Raw genomic sequence first — 17,324 nt, 5'->3', positions numbered from 1 at the left:
GTACTATTTCTGGGTTAGCGGAGTTTGTAACCTGAAGCGTTTGTAACCCGAGATACCACTGTACACAAAGCCAAAAAAGTTACTACCCGTTTTGTTTTGCTTTTTAAATCAACTAGCCTATCAGAGGGACAAATTTCTCCATTCCTCATCAGCCAACACGTTTCCTTGGTGGCCACAGAAAAGATGCTTCTTTTCACTTGCAGTGAGCATGGAACACAGTAGACTGAGATATTGGGGGGGGGGGCAGGACAATTTGGCCTTTCTCCACCTGCCTGCTCACTCACTTCCATGGAATTCTAGTGTGTAGTTAGATACAAGGCTGTATACTGGGGATGCCTAACCTGGTGTCCTCCAGATTTTCCTGGACTCCAACTCTCATTAGCTGCAGCCAGATTGGTCAATGGTCAGGGATGATGATGGTCACAGATTAGTCACCCCTGTACACCGTTTGAGGAAACTGCTTATTTTATTCCAGTTCCATCCTCAACAAATGCTTTGTAAACAGCAGCAGCAGCAGCAGCATTGTGATATGCTATAAACCAGTACTAAGTGTAGTTTCTAGCACTGCTCTGGCTGTGCTATGCCTATTGTAAAAATGCTAGCATTGATGTAGCCAGAGGATACAGCATCCACCTTAAAACTGCGTCATTCATTCCCTAGTTCCTTCCCCCCCCCACTGCCCAATTTTTATTAACCCAGCGACATGTGTGATTTATCCCTTCAGAGGGGAAAGAAAGTATGCGCCATAATTGCAAAGGTGTTCCAAATCTATAGCAAACGCTGCAGAAAATAATCTTGGCTTCATCACGTCCCTCCCACATGCACTTATCAAAGGAGAAGAGGACGAATGTATAAAAAAGTTATGATCAGCCGCATACAACACGATGTAACACATTCATCTTGCTCTTTTAGCAACTGGGGCGGGGGGCTGTGCAGAAAAAGGAGACCTGTGGCCTAGCATAAAAATGAGAGAAGTATGCAATGATGAAGGCAACATGATAAGGTATCTGACCCACCCACCTTTTGCCCTTTGAACTCCCTCCAGCCCAGGCATCCCCAAACTTCGGCCCTCCAGATGTTTTGGACTACAGTTCCCAGCTTCCCTGACCACTGGTCCTTTTAGCTAGGGATCATGGGAGTTGTAGGCCAAAACATCTGGAGGGCCACAGTTTGGGGATGCCTGCTCCAGCCTATAAAGAACATGAAGGAAACGCATCTGTGTAAGATTGCATCTGAAAATGTAAGTTGCTTGAAAGAGCCAGCTATTCTATTTCCTATTTACTGTTTCCATTTGTACACTACTGGCTATAAGAAGGTTCTGTTAAACCTCAGCTATAATCCAGTTAGTCATAGGGGGCCTTTAATAATAATAATAATAATAATAATAATAATAATAATAATAATTTATTATTTGTACCCCGCCCATCTGGCTGAGTCTCCCCAGCCACTCTGGGCAGCTCTCAATCAAGTATTAAAACAGTACAGCATTAAAAATTTAGAATCATAGAATCATAGAATCATAGAATCATAGAGTTGGAAGAGACCACAAGGGCCATCCAGTCCAACCCCCTGCCAAGCAGGAAACACCATCAAAGCATTCCTGACAGATGGCTGTCAAGCCTCTGCTTAAAGACCTCCAAAGAAGGAGACTCCACCACACTCCTTGGCAGCAAATTCCACTGCCGAACAGCTCTTACTGTCAGGAAGTTCTTCCTAATGTTTAGGTGGAATTTTCTTTCTTGTAGTTTGAATCCGTTGCTCCGTGTCCGCCTCTCCGGAGCAGCAGAAAACAACCTTTCTCCCTCCTCCATATGACATCCTTTTATATATTTGAACATGGTTATCATATCACCCCTTAACCTTCTCTTCTCCAGGCTAAACATACCCAGCTCCCTAAGCCGTTCCTCATAAGGCATCGTTTCCAGGCCTTTGACCATTTTGGTTGCCCTCTTCTGGACACGTTCCAGCTTATCAGTATCCTTCTTGAACTGTGGTGCCCAGAACTGGACACAGTACTCCAGGTGAGGTCTGACCAGAGCAGAATACAGTGGTACTATTACTTCCCTTGATCTAGATGCTATACTCCTATTGATGCAGCCCAGAATTGCATTGGCTTTTTTAGCTGCTGCATCACACTGCTGACTCATGTCAAGTTTGTGGTCTACCAAGACTCCTAGATCCTTTTCACATGTACTGCTCTCAAGCCAGGTGTCTCCCATCCTGTATTTGTGCCTTTCATTTTTTTTGCCCAAGTGTAGTACTTTACATTCCTCCTTGTTAAAATTCATCTTGTTTGCTTTGGCCCAGTTGTCTAATCTGTTAAGGTCATTCTGAAGTGTGATCCTGTCCTCTGGGGTGTTAGCCACCCCTCCCAATTTGGTGTCATCTGCAAACTTGCTCAGGATGCCCTCAAGCCCATCATCCAAGTCATTGATAAAGATGTTGAACAAGACTGGGCCCAAGACAGAACCCTGTGGCACCCCACTAGTCACTGCTCTCCAGGATGAGGAGGAGCCATTGATGAGCACCCTTTGGGTTCGGTCAGTAAGCCAGTTACAAATCCACTGAATGGTAGCATTGTCTAGCCCACATTTTACCAGCTTCTTTACAAGAATATCATGGGGCACCTTGTCAAAGGCCTTGCTGAAATCAAGATAGGCTACATCCACAGCGTTCCCTTCATCTACCAGGCTTGTAATTCTGTCAAAAAATGAGATCAGATTAGTCTGACATGACTTATTTTTCAGGAACCCATGCTGACTTTTAGTGATCACAGAGTTTCTTTCTAGGTGCTCACAGACTGTTTGCTTAATGATCTGCTCTAGAATCTTTCCTGGTATTGATGTCAGGCTGACTGGGCGGTAATTGTTTGGGTCCTCTCTTTTCCCCTTTTTGAAAATAGGGACAACATTTGCCCTCCTCCAGTCTGCTGGAACTTCGCCTGTTCTCCAGGAATTTTCAAAGATTATTGCCAGTGGTTCTGAAATCACCTCTGCCAGTTCTTTTAATACTCTTGGATGTAGTTCATCTGGCCCTGGAGACTTGAATACATCTAAACTAGCCAAGTATTCTTGTACTACCTCCTTACTTATTCTGGGCTGTGTTTCCCCTGCTGAATCATCTGCTCCATATTCTTCAGGTCGGGCGTTGTTTTCTTTCTTGGAGAAGACTGAGGCAAAGAAGGCATTGAGGAGTTCTGCCCTTTCTCTGTCCCCTGTTTGCATTTCACCATCTTCTCCTCTGAGTGACCCCACTGTTTCCTTGTTTTTCCTTTTGCTACGGACATACCCATAAAAGCCCTTTTTGTTGCTTTTAACCTCTCTAGCGAGCCTGAGTTCATTCTGTGCTTTAGCTTTTCTGACTTTGTCTCTACACGTGCTGGCTATATGTTTGAATTCCTCTCTGGAGATTTCCCCCCTTTTCCATTTTTTGTACATATCCCTTTTAAATCTTAACTCAGTCAAAAGTTCTTTAGATAGCCAGCCTGGCTTCTTTAGGCACCTTCCATGTTTCCGTCTCATTGGTATTGCCTGAAGTTGTGCTTTTAATATCTCCCTTTTAACAAACTCCCAACCATCATAAACTCCCTTCCCTTTTAGTATTACTGTCCATGGGATTTCACCCAGCGTTTCCCTAAGTTTTCTGAAGTTGGCTTTCTTAAAGTCTAGAATTTGGACCTTAGTATGCTTGGTTGCTCCTTTCCGCTGGATAATAAACTCCAGAAGAGCATGGTCACTCCCACCTAATGATCCTGCCACTTCTACCCCACTAACCAAGTCATCACTATTGGTTAGGACCAGATCTAAAATGGCTGATCCTCTTGTTGCTTCTCCCACTTTCTGGACAATGAAGTTGTCTGCAAGGCCAGTGAGGAATCTGTTCGACCTTATGCTCTTGGCTGAGTTTGACATCCAACAAATATCAGGATAGTTGAAATCCCCCATTACTACTATCTCACTTCCTTTGGAATGCTTGGCCATCTGTTCCAGGAAGGCATCATCTGTGTCCTCAGTTTGGCTTGGGGATCTATAGTAAACTCCCACAATGAGATCACTGTTGTTTTTCTCTCCCTTAATTTTGACCCAGATACTCTCAATTTGGCTTTGAAGTTTTAAATCCTGGATCTCTTCACAGGTATACATATCCCTAACATATAAAGCTACTCCTCCTCCTTTCCTGTTTGGTCTATTTCTCTTAAATAGATTGTATCCCTCTATTACTACATTCCAGTCATGAGACTCATCCCACCAGGTTTCAGTGATGCCTATTATGTCATATTTAGTTTGCTGTACCAAGAGCTCAAGTTCATCTTGTTTATTTCCCATGCTCTGTGCATTAGTGTACAGACATTGAAGACCGTTGATCATTCCCCCATGTCTCTTATTTAAGGATATTTTCGTCCCACCACTAGGTCTGCATGCTGCTTGCTCCATTTGGTCCTTGACATTTGGATGATCATCTTCAGCATTTGATAGACTCCTACCTTCAGGACCACTGTCTCCCTCCCCCACATAAGTCAGTTTAAAGCCCTCCTGATTTAAAACTTTCCTAAACAGGGCTGCCTTCAGATGTCTTTTAAAAATAGGATAGCTGCTTATTTCCTTGACATTTGATGGAAGGGTGTTCCACAGGGCGGTTGCCACTACCGAGAAGGCCCTCTGTCTGGTTCCCTGTAACCTCACTTCTCGCACGGGCTCTGGCTCTTTGCACAGGCTCTGGCTCTTGCACGGGCTCTGGCTCTGGCATTCGCTCCATAACATGCAACTTTTTCCCTTCCGTTTCAGGAGGCAAAAAGTGCGTGTTATGGCCCGAAAAAATGTTCCAAAAATACGGTATACATAAATACAACATTAAAACACAATAGCAACCAACAGATGATGATGATGATGATGATGATGATGATTGATACAATCTAACTTTAGATAACTGCGGGATTGATACAATCTAACTTTAGATAACTGCGGGAGGCAGTGCAAGACAGGAGTGCTTGGCGTGCTATGGTCCATGGGGTCACGAAGAGTCGGACACGACTAAACGACTAAACAACAACAACAACTTTAGATACCACAACACAACATAACAATCCTTGGTGAAAAACATGATTGCAAGACTACTTGTAACACACCCAGAAACGTTGTACAGAAGATATTGCATAGCTAAACTGGGGATGCGGGGAAAATGGTCCAAAGCACAAAAAGATGAAACACACACCTACTGTCAATGTCACACATTTGTACTCATCTTCTTTCTTTGTTAAAAAGGACACATATAACCTTACAAGTTTAAACACAAAGGGTAATCATTCTTCAAAACTAAACTGTAATCTGCATTACAAATGCAAGATCACAAGATGGCACTTAGGAAGGTTTTCACAAGCACGTTAAATCTCTGTATTTCTCTTCTTCCAGAGAGTTCTAAGCCAATGCTTCGTTTGCTTTCTCTCAGAGGCTGCTTGGATTCCTAACTGATCAATATAAGTACACCTGACCCTGTACTGTGGGTTTTTACATCTTAAGTTCACACACATCTCCTGTTTCAGAGCCAATAATGGTGGGGAAAGAGGAAAGTAGTGGGGAGGGGGGGGAAGAGGAGAGAACACCAAACACTCAATTGCTTATGGCAGGGGTAGGCAACCTAAGGCCTAAAGCCTGGGTGCCGGATCTGGCCCAATTGCCTTCTCAATCTGGCCCGCGGAAGGTCCAGGAATCAGCGTGTTTTTACATGAGTAGAATGTGTCCTTTTATTTAAAATGCATCTCTGGGTTATTTATGGGGCATAGGAATTTGTTCATCCCCCCCCCGCCCAAATATAGTCTGACCCACCACATGGTCTGAGAGACGGTGGACCGGCCCATGGCTGGAAAAGGTTGCTGGCCCATGGCTTATGGCATAATGATTATTTCCTTGATATCGACAGGCTGCAACAATAGAGTGGTGGGGGGAACAGGAGGTGTAACTTCCTCAAACATTATTCAAAGACCTTTTCCTAGATTCTCAGCTTGCATTTTAAAGACAAAAAACAAATTTCACAGGTTTTCCACCCCTCCTACAGAAATGAATTCCATTCCATTTCATTCGTCAGTAAAAAGTAAAACTGATCCCACCTTCTATGAACCTGGCCAGCACTGCAAGGTACTTTGATAACTGGCACTTAGAAGTCATGGAATAAGAGGAGAGGTTATTTTATTGGTCAGTAACTGGTTAAGGAACAGGAAGCAAAGAATAGGAATGATGGGCAGTTCTTCCAAAGTAAGGAATGGCAGAATAGTAGAGATGGAAGGAACCATGAGGATCATCTAATACAGGCACCCCCAACCTGCGGCCCTCCAGATGTTTTGGCCTACAACTCCCATGATCCCTAGCTAACAGGACCAGTGGTCAGGGATAGTGGGAATTGTAGTCCAAAACATCTGGAGGGCCGAAGGTTGGGGATGCCTGATCTAATCCAAACTCTTGCAGTGCAGGAATCGTTCACACAACATGGGCTCAAACCCACAACCCTGAGATTACAAGACAAGAATCTCAAACTCTACCAAAGAGTGGAGTTCCCCATGGATCAGCATTGGGACCTTTGCTTTTTAAGCTGTTTGTCAATGTTAGGAATAAACAAAGGGGTAGACAAGTTTGCTGCAGACACCAAATTGTTCAAAATGGTTAAAACAAAATGGGTAGTAAAATGGCAAATGTGATTCACTGTAAGCAAATGTAAAGCAATGTAAAAAGTAAAGGTAAAGATTTGTTGTTGTTGTTTAGTCGTTTAGTCGTGTCCGACTCTTCGTGACCCCATGGACCATAGCACGCCAGGCACTCCTGTCTTGCACTGCCTCCCGCAGTTTGGTCAAACTCATGTTCGTAGCTTCGAGAACACTGTCCAACCATCTTGTCCTCTGTCGTCCCCTTCTCCTAGTGCCCTCAATCTTTCCCAACATCTGGGTCTTTTCCAAGGATTCTTCTCTTCTCATGAGGTGGCCAAAGTATTGGAGCCTCAGCTTCACGATCTGTCCTTCCAGGGAGCACTCAGGGCTGATTTCCTTAAGAATGGATAGGTTTGATCTTCTTGCAGTCCATGGGACTCTCAAGAGTCTCCTCCAGCACCATAATTCAAAAGCATCAATTCTTCGGCGATCAGCCTTCTTTATGGTCCAGCTCTCACTTCCATACATCACTACTGGGAAAACCATAGCTTTAACTATACGGACCTTTGTCGGCAAGGTGATGTCTCTGCTTTTTAAGATGCTGTCTAGGTTTGTCATTGCTTTTCTCCCAAGAAGCAGGCGTCTTTTAATTTCGTGACTGCTGTCACCATCTGCAGTGATCAAGGAGCCCAAGAAAGTAAAATCTCTCACTGCCTCCATTTCTTCCCCTTCTATTTGCCAGGAGGTGATGGGACCAGTGGCCATGATCTTGGTTTTTTTGATGTTGAGCTTCAGACCATATTTTGCGCTCTCCTCTTTCACCCTCATTAAAAGGTTCTTTAATTCCTCCTCGCTTTCTGCCATCAAGGTTGTGTCATCTGCATATCTGAGGTTGTTGATATTTCTTCCGGCAATCTTAATTCCGGCTTGGGATTCATCTAGTCCAGCCTTTCGCATGATGAATTCTGCATATAAGTTAAATAAGCAGGGAGACAATATACAACCTTGTCGTACTCCTTTCCCAATTTTGAACCAATCAGTTGTTCCATATCCAGTTCTAACTGTAGCTTCTTGTCCCACATAGAGATTTCTCAGGAGACAGATGAGGTGATCAGGCACTCCCATTTCTTTAAGAACTTGCCAAAGTTTGCTGTGGTCGACACAGTCAAAGGCTTTTGCATAGTCAATGAAGCAGAAGTAGACGTTTCTCTGGAACTCTCTAGCTTTCTCCATAATCCAGCGCATGTTTGCTATTTGGTCTCTGGTTCCTCTGCCCTTTCGAAATCCAGCTTGCACTTCTGGGAGTTCTCGGTCCACATACTGCCTAAGCCTGCCTTGTAGAATTTTAAGCATAACCTTGCTAGTGTGTGAAATGAGCGCAATTGTGCGGTAGTTGGAGCATTCTTTGGCACTGCCCTTCTTTGGAATTGGGATGTAGACTGATCTTCTCCAATCCTCTGGCCATTGCTGAGTTTTCCAAACTTGCTGGCATATTGGGTGTAGCACCTTAACAGCATCATCTTTTAAAATTTTAAATAGTTCAGCTGGAATATCATCACTTCCACTGGCCTTGTTATTAGCAGTGCTTTCTAAGGCCCATTTGACTTCACTCTCCAAGATGTCTGGCTCAAGGTCAGCAACCACACTACCTGGGGTGTACGAGACCTCCATATCTTTCTGGTATAATTCCTCTGTGTATTCTTGCCACCTCTTCTTGATGTCTTCTGCTTCTGTTAGGTCCTTACCACTTTTGTCCTTGATTATGGTAATCTTTGTACGAAATGTTCCTTTCATATCTCCAATTTTCTTGAACAGATCTCTGGTTTTCCCCATTCTATTGTTTTCCTCTATTTCTTTGCATTGCTCATTTAAGAAGACCCTCTTGTCTCTCCTTGCTGTTTTTTTGAAATCTGCATTCAGTTTCCTGTATCTTTCCCTATCTCCCTTGCATTTTGCTTGCCTCCTCTCCTCTGCTATTTGTAAGGCGTCGTTGGACAGCCATTTTGCTTTCTTGCATTTCCTTTTCCTTGGGATGGTTTTCGTTGCTGCCTCCTGTATAATGTTACGAGCCTCCATCCATAGTTCTTCAGGCACTCTGTCCACCAAATCTAAATCTTTCAACCTGTTCCTCACTTCCACTGTGTATTCATAAGGGATTTGATTCAGATTGTATCTTACTGGCCCAGTGGTTTTTCCTACTTTCTTCAGTTTAAGCTGGAATTTTGCTATAAGAAGCTGATGATCTGAATTACAGTCAGCTCCAGGTCTTGTTTTTGCTGACTGTATAGAGCTTCTCCATCTTTGGCTGCAGAGAATATAATCAATCTGATTTCGATGCTGCCCATTTGGTGATATCCACGTGTAGAGTCGTCTCTTGTGTTGTTGGAAGAGAGTGTTTGTGATGACCAGCTTGTTCTCTTGACAGAACTCTATTAGCCTTTGCCCTGCTTCATTTTGAACACCAAGGCCAAACTTGCCAGTTGTTCCTTTTATCTCTTGATTCCCTACTTTAGCATTCCAATCCCCTGTAATGAGAAGAACATCCTTCTTTGGTGTCATTTCTAGAAGGTGTTGTAGGTCTTCATAGAATTGGTCAATTTCACTTTCTTCAGCACCGGTAGTTGGTGCATAAACTTGGATTACCGTGATGTTAAAAGGTCTGCCTTGGATTCGTATCGAGATCATTCTGTCATTTTTGAGATTGCATCCCATTACAGCTTTTGCCACTCCCATTACAGCTTTTGCCAAAGGTAAAGATACCCCTGTCCAGTCACGGACAACTCCAGGGTTGGCGCTCATCTCGCTCTATAGGCCGAGGGAGCCAGCGTTTGTCCGCAGACAGCTTCCGGGTCATGTAGCCGCTTCATGACAAAGCCGCTTCTGGCGAACCAGAGCAGCGCACGGAAACACTGTTTACCTTCCCGCCAGAGCAGTACTATTTATCTACTTGCACTTTGACATGCTTTTGAACTGCTAGGTGGGCAGGAGCTGGGACTGAACAACGGGAGCTCACCTCATTGTGGGGATTCGAACTGCCGACCTTCCGATTGGCAAGCCCTAGGCTCAGTGGTTTAGACCACAGCGCCACCCGCCACAATGTACACTGAGGCAAAAAATAACAACCTGAATGTGGCTCAATCATCACTTGTTTTCTGGTGAGTGGTAAAGTCTTGATCGTTTAAAAACGGATTCTGGTGCAGATGTTTAAGTTGCTGACCTTTCCCCCCTGTGCTGCTGCTGCTGTCTTTTAAAACCACAGTTTATAACCATTTTTATTTCTGCATTTTACTTTACAGTGTATTTTTCTTTACTGTTTTGCTATTTTAAACCTTCAGGATCAAAAACATGGGGTATTAAATGTAGTAAATACAATAATAAAACCGAGCAGAGCCTTTTTGAATACTTAGAAAGATCTAGCACCCATTCCAACTAAATCTGTTAATTCCCCGCACCCGGCATGCCATATTTTGCAGGCTCTGCCATTGCAAGCTCTCTTTCTCACCCTGTTAAGACACACACACACTCACACACACACACACACCCTAGTTCATTTGAAGTTGAGCATGTGCGTTTGAGAGTGAGAGACAGACGCCTGCCCACAGCTGTCACAGGCAGCCCTACAGCAGGAAGCACAAAGTAATGCAGCAATTCCACCATTGGAAAGAGAACACCCATCTGTTGTTCCCTGGAAAATTCCTGGAGGCTAGATGTGTGTGAAACGCCCTCGTTATAAGCCTTTTGTTTGGTACAGATAGCACTACAGAATATGGAAGGTAATGAGCCACAAGGGAGACCAACTAGGAAAAGGGCAGATGAGAATCCATCAAACCAGACCTTCTTTTGCTTTCCTTGCTCAGGAAAGGGGATTAACAACATGTAAGGGAACTTTTGGGACCCAACAAGATTGTTAAACTACTGGAAATGCCAGACATTTTCTTTTTAGGCTAGTCAGTGGATTTCATTAAAAGAATTTTTGTCTCTGTTGGAAGCGTTGGTGAGTTATGAAAGTCACACAAAGGCCAATGGTTGGAATAATCTTCTAATCTGGAATCTCTTTCGTTATTAGGGTGAGCAGCCTATTACCTCAGGTCTGAAAACCAGCATCTTGAATGCAGATACTCCAGCAGTTAGTATCCAATTCTAGGTGCCAACTCTATGACGTAACATTGACAAGAATAAGGAACGGAGTTTTTAGAAGGATAGGTCTGGTTCAGTACCCTTTAAATATTTCAGTGTACAGTGGTACCTCGCAAGAAGAATTTAATTTGTTCCGCGAGTCAATTTGTTTTGCGAAAAATTCATCTTGCGAATTGCGGTTTCCCATAGGAATGCATTGAAATTTCTTTTTTTGCCCATATTAACACATTAATTAAATTTCAATGCATTTCTATGGGAAACCGCGATTCGCAAGACAAATTTTTCGCAAAATGAATTCGTCTTGCGAGTCACCATCAGATCGCAAGATGTATTCGTCTTGCGAAAAATTCGTCTTGCAGGGCATTTGACTTGCGAGGTACCACTGTAGTACAGTATCATATCTTATCAAAAGATAAAGAAAAGATACCTTATGCTTTAATTTGCAGGATATGGATAGATATATTCTCAAAATGAGAGCAAGTGCATCAAGTGATACTGAGGACAATCCTAGATGCGATCTAGAATCACCGTTTAAACTGAGTGCTGGAGAAGACTTATGATTATATTTTGGGAATGATTCATTTTCTTATGTAGCTGGATTGTTTTATACTTTCTGGGTGTCCCATGGTCATATTATAAAGTAGTTGTGTTCTATGTTACAATTCAAGCACTGCTAGGAGTTGTTTCTTTTTGCTTCCCAACGTATTTCTTATCAATAAAAAATTCAATGAGGTGTGAGCAAATTTTATTCTGAAAGTGTGGCCCAGAGAAAAAAAGTTTGACAACCACTGCTTTAAAATCTTATAAGGCAGCAAGCAATTAATAAAAATAAAATAAAATGGAGGCAGAAGCAACAACAATAACACAAAAGAAAGTACCGTAGACTCAGAGATACGGCAACAGAATAAAACTTGGGAGAACAACAGCGAGTTTTAACCAATGCTAGTCCAATCAGAGTAGACTCATTAGAGTTAACAGACATGACTAACTTAGGTTCATTAATTTAAATGGGTCTCGTCTGAGTAGAATGTAGCTCACGGGTGTCAAACACAAGGCCCGGGGGCCAAATCCGGCCCGCCAGACCTCGTCATGTGGCCCGCCGAGCGGCCCAGCCAGCGGGACCTTGCTGCTGAAGCGCCGCGCCGACAAAGCGCCGACAAACAGCTGGGGCCGGAGGGGGTAGAAAGGCAGCCAGAGCAGCGCTGTGTGGAGCGCCCCGAGACACAGCAGGAGGAGGAGGAGGCAGCTTGCCGGGTCAGTGCCTGGCAGCGCCGCACGGAGAGTCCCGAGCCTCTGCGACACAGCAGTGCTCTGTAGCACTTTGAATCCTCCTCCTCCTGCCACGGCTCGGCGCCTGGAAATGGCTGCTGCTGCTGCTGAAGCACAGACAAAGCACCCAGCAGCGCTGTGTGGAGGAGGATGAGGATTCAAAGTGCTACAGAGCACTGCTGCGTCCCAGAGGCTCGGGACTCTCCGCACGGCGCTGTCGGGCACCGACCCAGCAAGCCGGCGCCTCCGCCTCCTCTTGCCTCACCTCCTCCTCCTCCTGCCGTGGCTCAGCCTCATGAACGTGAGCTCAGCAGCGGCTCAGCCTCACGAACGTGCAACTCTGAGGCTTTACGCACTTCTAAAACGGACACCCACTGCCTCACGCTGCACGGGAAATGCTTTTTGCCCCTGGGTCCCTTCACACTCTTTTCTGGCGCTGAATCAAGGCGGCGACCCCCCCTTCCCTTTCTTTCTTCCTCTCTCTCGTTCTTATTCTTTCTTTCCCTCTCCTTCCTTCCTTCTTTATCTCTGTCTTCTCTCCCTCTTTCTTTTTCTTTCCTTCTTTATTCCTTCTTTCCTACTCTTCTTTCTCTCACCTCTTTCCTTCCTTCCTTCCTCTCTCCCTCCCACTCCCTCTTTTCTTCCTTCCTTCCTTCCTTCCTCCCCTCCCCTCCCCTCCCCCCCCTCCCTCTCCTCAGAAACATAGGATGCTGCTTTATACTTCTGGCCCTTAAACCCTGGAACCAGGAGAGCAGCTCCAGTGAGTCAACCTCAGCCAGTGCCTTTGGTGAAGGGTGGTGGCTCACTGGCAGAACATCTGTCCTGCATGCAGAAGGACCCCAGCATCTCCAGGTACTAGTAGCTCTGCAAAGGTCCTGCATGAAACCCTAGCGAGCCTCCACCACCCAGTGCAGTTACCAAAAATCATTTTTCAATAAATTGTACAATAATTGTACATTTGAATATCTACTTGCCATGATTCTGACTATGTTTCTGCTGTCAGAGCTAGTTATTACTTACATTATTACAAAAAACAGTAATAATTGAATGCAGTGACAATAATTTATGATAATAAAGAGTGGACACATAGTCCTACAGATACAACCGGCCCTTTGAGGGTGACCAAACTGCTGATGCGGCCCCCGATGAATTTGAGTTTGACACCCCTGGCGGATACAACCCAGCTAGCACCCAAAAGGCTGAAAAGAGTAGGTACCAGTTGTGGGCCCCTGGTAGAGTGTTTCACAAGCAGTCCACCACCACCAAGGAGACCCTGCGCTTGGTCACTACCAACTTCACCTCAGAACAAGGTATGTTCAAACCGAGACAGCTGGTTTTGACTGCTAGAAGCTACCAGGATTAAAATAGTTTTTTAAAAAGGAAATTATATCCTTCAAAACAAGTTTTTGTTAACAGGGGACTTTATTTTTGTTTCTTTGTAAATGAGCCAGAATTTAAGATTTAACTCTCCATTGAAGACTCATCTGGTGTCTCCAAAAATATATATACCTTCATTGACACAATATTAAACCTCATGAGACAATCTATGGGAAACAGGACAAACTTGATTGGCTTGGCCAATTATAAGTTTTCAGGTCGGTGGTTCAGTTGATGGCTGACCATCTTGGGACCAATCAGCTGGTGGCTGTTTGAGAGTTTGGTCCCAGTAGGAAATGTTTCCATAACTGAGATTAATATGCTAGCAGCCTCATTAGGAGGCCAAGCTGAAAAACTGAGGACAAAAATGATCCAACAAATAATTCAGTATCTTCCAAGACCGATATGGCCAAGGTCTGAATTTTCAGGAGCAACTGTTCTCCAGATAAGATGGGATGGAAAGTGCATGGGACGATCAAACTGTATAATAAATGACAATCTTTAGCACCTTCTAACATGAAAGGATTCATTATGGCAACCAATGCATTGGATACAGCTGGGGCATTACATGCAGAGTTCAAGAAAGGTATTTGGGAAGGGACCTTGGTTCACTGGCGCAGCAAATGCTCTGCATGCAAAATGCCTCCAATTCAATCACTTTCAACTGCCTGAAACGCTAGAGCGCTGTTGCCAGTCACCAAGCTGAATGTATTTATTTTGTTATTGTTTCATTTATACCCCACCCTTCCTCCAAGGAGCGCAAGGTGGCATACATGGTTCCCGCCCCCTATTTTTATCCTTAGAACAACTTTGCAAGGTAGGCTAGGCTGAGAGGTAGTTACTAACCCAAGTGAGCTTCATGACTAAGTGGGGATTTGAACCCTGGTATAATGTAGTTTCCTGTAAGACATCACTAGGAGAAATATCTCCATTTTGAACTATGTAAACCAGGCATAGGCAAACTCGGCCCTCCAGGTGTTTTGGGAATACAACTCCCACCATCCCTAGCTAACAGGACCGGTGGTCAGGGATGATGGGAGTTGTAGTCCCAAAACATCTGGAGGGCCGAGTTTGTCTATGCCTGATGTAAACAAAATAATTAAATTTAGTAACAGCCAGTATTAACAAGGTATTTCTCTGCACATAATCTCTTATTTCATTATTATTAATAACAGAACAACAAAAGTTTGTGCATATAACATAAAATGTTTCCAGATATTAAATATTAAATATTAAAAATGTTTGACAATTTATATACTGCGTAATTAAAATTGTCTCTAAGTGATGATATATATAATCCATCATTAAAAATGGTAAAGGACCCCTGGATGGTTAAGTCAAAGGCAACTATGGGGTGCAGCACTCATCTCACTTCAGGCCGAGGGAGCCAGGGTTTGTCCACAGGCAGCTTTCCATCCAGGTCTTGTGGCCAGCATGACTAAACCACTACTGGCCCACGGAGGACCATGATGAGTGCCAGAGAACAGGGAAACACATCATAATGCATCATATAACACATTATGTCATTATAAAAATTGTAATATATTTTATTATGTTGTTTATTAAATTTAATTAAATTTAATTAAATTCCAACATTCCAGCATTCAAAACCTGAAATTCTTACATTACACATCTCAGAAGAGAGAAGGCACTGCAAAATTGTAAATTATACTGTTGCTTCATATAAACCTTAAGTAACTAATGTTTGAACCTTGATGATGATGATGATGAGGCAGGGGAGGCTGAAACTGGAGAACTGGGGCTAAAAAAGGTGGGCATACTTTTACTTCCCCCAGATCTGGTTGCCCCAGTAGGGGAAGCCAGACTCTCTTCCCTTCTTCCCTTCCAGAGAAAGGAACATAGCAACAGAACCCAGAGAGGGCACCAGCCAACTGCTTGGGGTGGAGGAGCCAGAGTCAGATGAGGAGCCCACAGTCTGGTCACTTAGGACCTGGCTGCAGACTCATGGGAACAGATGCATATTTGCCGAATCACTAAGTGTCTGCACTCTTGGGAGTCTTGCAAGGCACGAGAGCCTCACAAGTGAGCATGCCTTGCCGCATCTTCAGAAAAGGGTAGCAGATGGGCATACCGCCTTGTGAGGACAACTCTGCTGCTTCCTTGCAGTTCCGACCTCCTTCCCTTGATCCTGGACTCCTTGAACTCGGAGTGCTGCTTCAAGCTGGATGGGAGCCAGGACAGTTGCACAGAAGAGCTAACACACAGCTGCTTGAGGAACGTTTTGAAAATGTGGGGGTGGGCCAAGAAATGCAGGAATCCCCCTGTTGCGGCTGTATTTGTTTTGCTGCCTACAGTAGGCAGCTTGCTGGAGATGGTCCTCAGCTGAGTATGTGGGTGTGGTGAGAAGGATATGGCATCTGTTGCTGCTGAATGCCCTACAGCGGGGACTACTCCAAAGTGGCTGGAATGGGGAAGCCAGTGCAGAGGCACCTCCATTATTATCACCATCATCATTATCACTCTTTTCCTGATTGTTACAAAATTCTTGGGGGAGAGAGACCCAGTGCAAAGGCCTCATCATCATCATCATCAGCTTTTCTTTGTTCCCAAGTTGTTGTTGGGTTTTTGTTGGGGTGGGCATTTCAGACGCATCATTATTGTCACCCCTTTTTCTCCTGCCTGGCCCACAGGAGGGATCACCCCCAAATTGTTTGGGGGAGGAGACAACAGACTCCAGAGACAGGAACATTATTATGTCTCCTAAATCCCCCTACCTTTGAGATGCATATAGATGACGTTCAGAATCGAACATCACACTAGTCTAGGCCAGTAGTGTTCAATTACTGCTCTGGTGAGCTGTCTTTCATGTACCTTCTGTTTATTTTCCATGTATTTCTATTCTTTTCTGTTCCACAAAGATAATAACAATTATAATAATAATGCAGCCAGCATTATTGGTGACTATCTGTGACTCCACAATTGCATTTTCTCATTTTCTCATATAGAATTCTAGGGATTGGTTTCACAAAATTATTCTGGTAGCTTTTCAACTTAATAATAAAGCACAGGTCTTAAAAAGAAGGGGGGGAGGACAGACTTTTCTCAGCGGAGACTTGGGGTGCAGGTTTATCTGCCGGCTCATAGTCAGGCTGTTGTTAATATCCGGGTTTTAGTTTTCTTGTTTTTAAAGTCTCCCTCAGCCTCTGCTATTTCTGTTCAACGTAAACAGCTATTGCACCAGTTCCACTTACAGATTTATTCCATTTGATACACTTATTACCTCCATAATCATTTATTGATTGAATCATATGGTATGAAATTGGAGGGAACAATAAAACTTACTGTTTTGAGCCAGAGCTTGTAGCAGACAGTCCAAGCACCCCTCCAAGCTATCAGCTGTGCTGTCAACAGCTGTTATCTTCAGCTTCTTCAAGGCATCGCTTAGATTATCTGCTTGGATAACATGAAGGAGAAAGCAAAATCAGTGTCCTGCTCTGTCAATTGTAGCTTATGGGCTTAAAGTGCAAATCAACATAGATAAGGTGATGCCAACAAGTGCTCCGGCAAAAGACAGTGGCTATTTTATCTCTCCCATTCCCTGATGCCAACTGGGCAAGGACTCTCTTTAGCTGGGGACCGGACGACGGGACGACGACAACAACAGACCCACAGCAGCCAGTTGGCTACAGGCCACACACCTCACTTCTACTACCACCAAGTCACACAACAAGGCAAAATACCTTTATTACCAAGTCACCTTTATTAGGCCAACAAAAATGCCACAAAACATTGGGCATTTTGAGTTCTTCAGAACTCTTCATCAGGCTAGATCAGGAGCAGAGACTCCAACCTTGGTTTGAAGAGCCATTTGGCACCTAGCTTATATAACTGAGTTTCTAGCACTGGAGATAAAAGACAGTGGAACCATGAAGTCTGCACTCAGTCA

The 17,324-nt window shown here is 44.1% G+C and overlaps 1 protein-coding gene across 3 annotated transcripts in view; it reads right to left on the bottom strand.

The window, feature by feature from the left end:
* RAP1GDS1 (Rap1 GTPase-GDP dissociation stimulator 1) overlaps positions 1 to 17,324 on the bottom strand; it is a 113,411-nt gene that overhangs the window by 57,369 nt on the left and 38,718 nt on the right. For 2 of the 3 annotated variants that reach the window (XM_035112295.2, XM_035112298.2), the window contains exon 2: positions 16,721 to 16,831. In XM_035112295.2, coding sequence (XP_034968186.1) covers positions 16,721 to 16,831 — 111 coding nt within the window. The remainder of the gene's footprint in view (positions 1 to 16,720; positions 16,832 to 17,324) is intronic. The other variant, XM_035112296.2, reaches the window with a different exon arrangement.

This window comes from Zootoca vivipara, chromosome 9, assembly GCF_963506605.1.
Source record: "Zootoca vivipara chromosome 9, rZooViv1.1, whole genome shotgun sequence".
NCBI lineage: Eukaryota > Metazoa > Chordata > Lepidosauria > Squamata > Lacertidae > Zootoca > Zootoca vivipara.
Note: the sequence above shows the minus strand (reverse complement) of the source record. Positions and strands in the feature narration are given on the sequence as shown.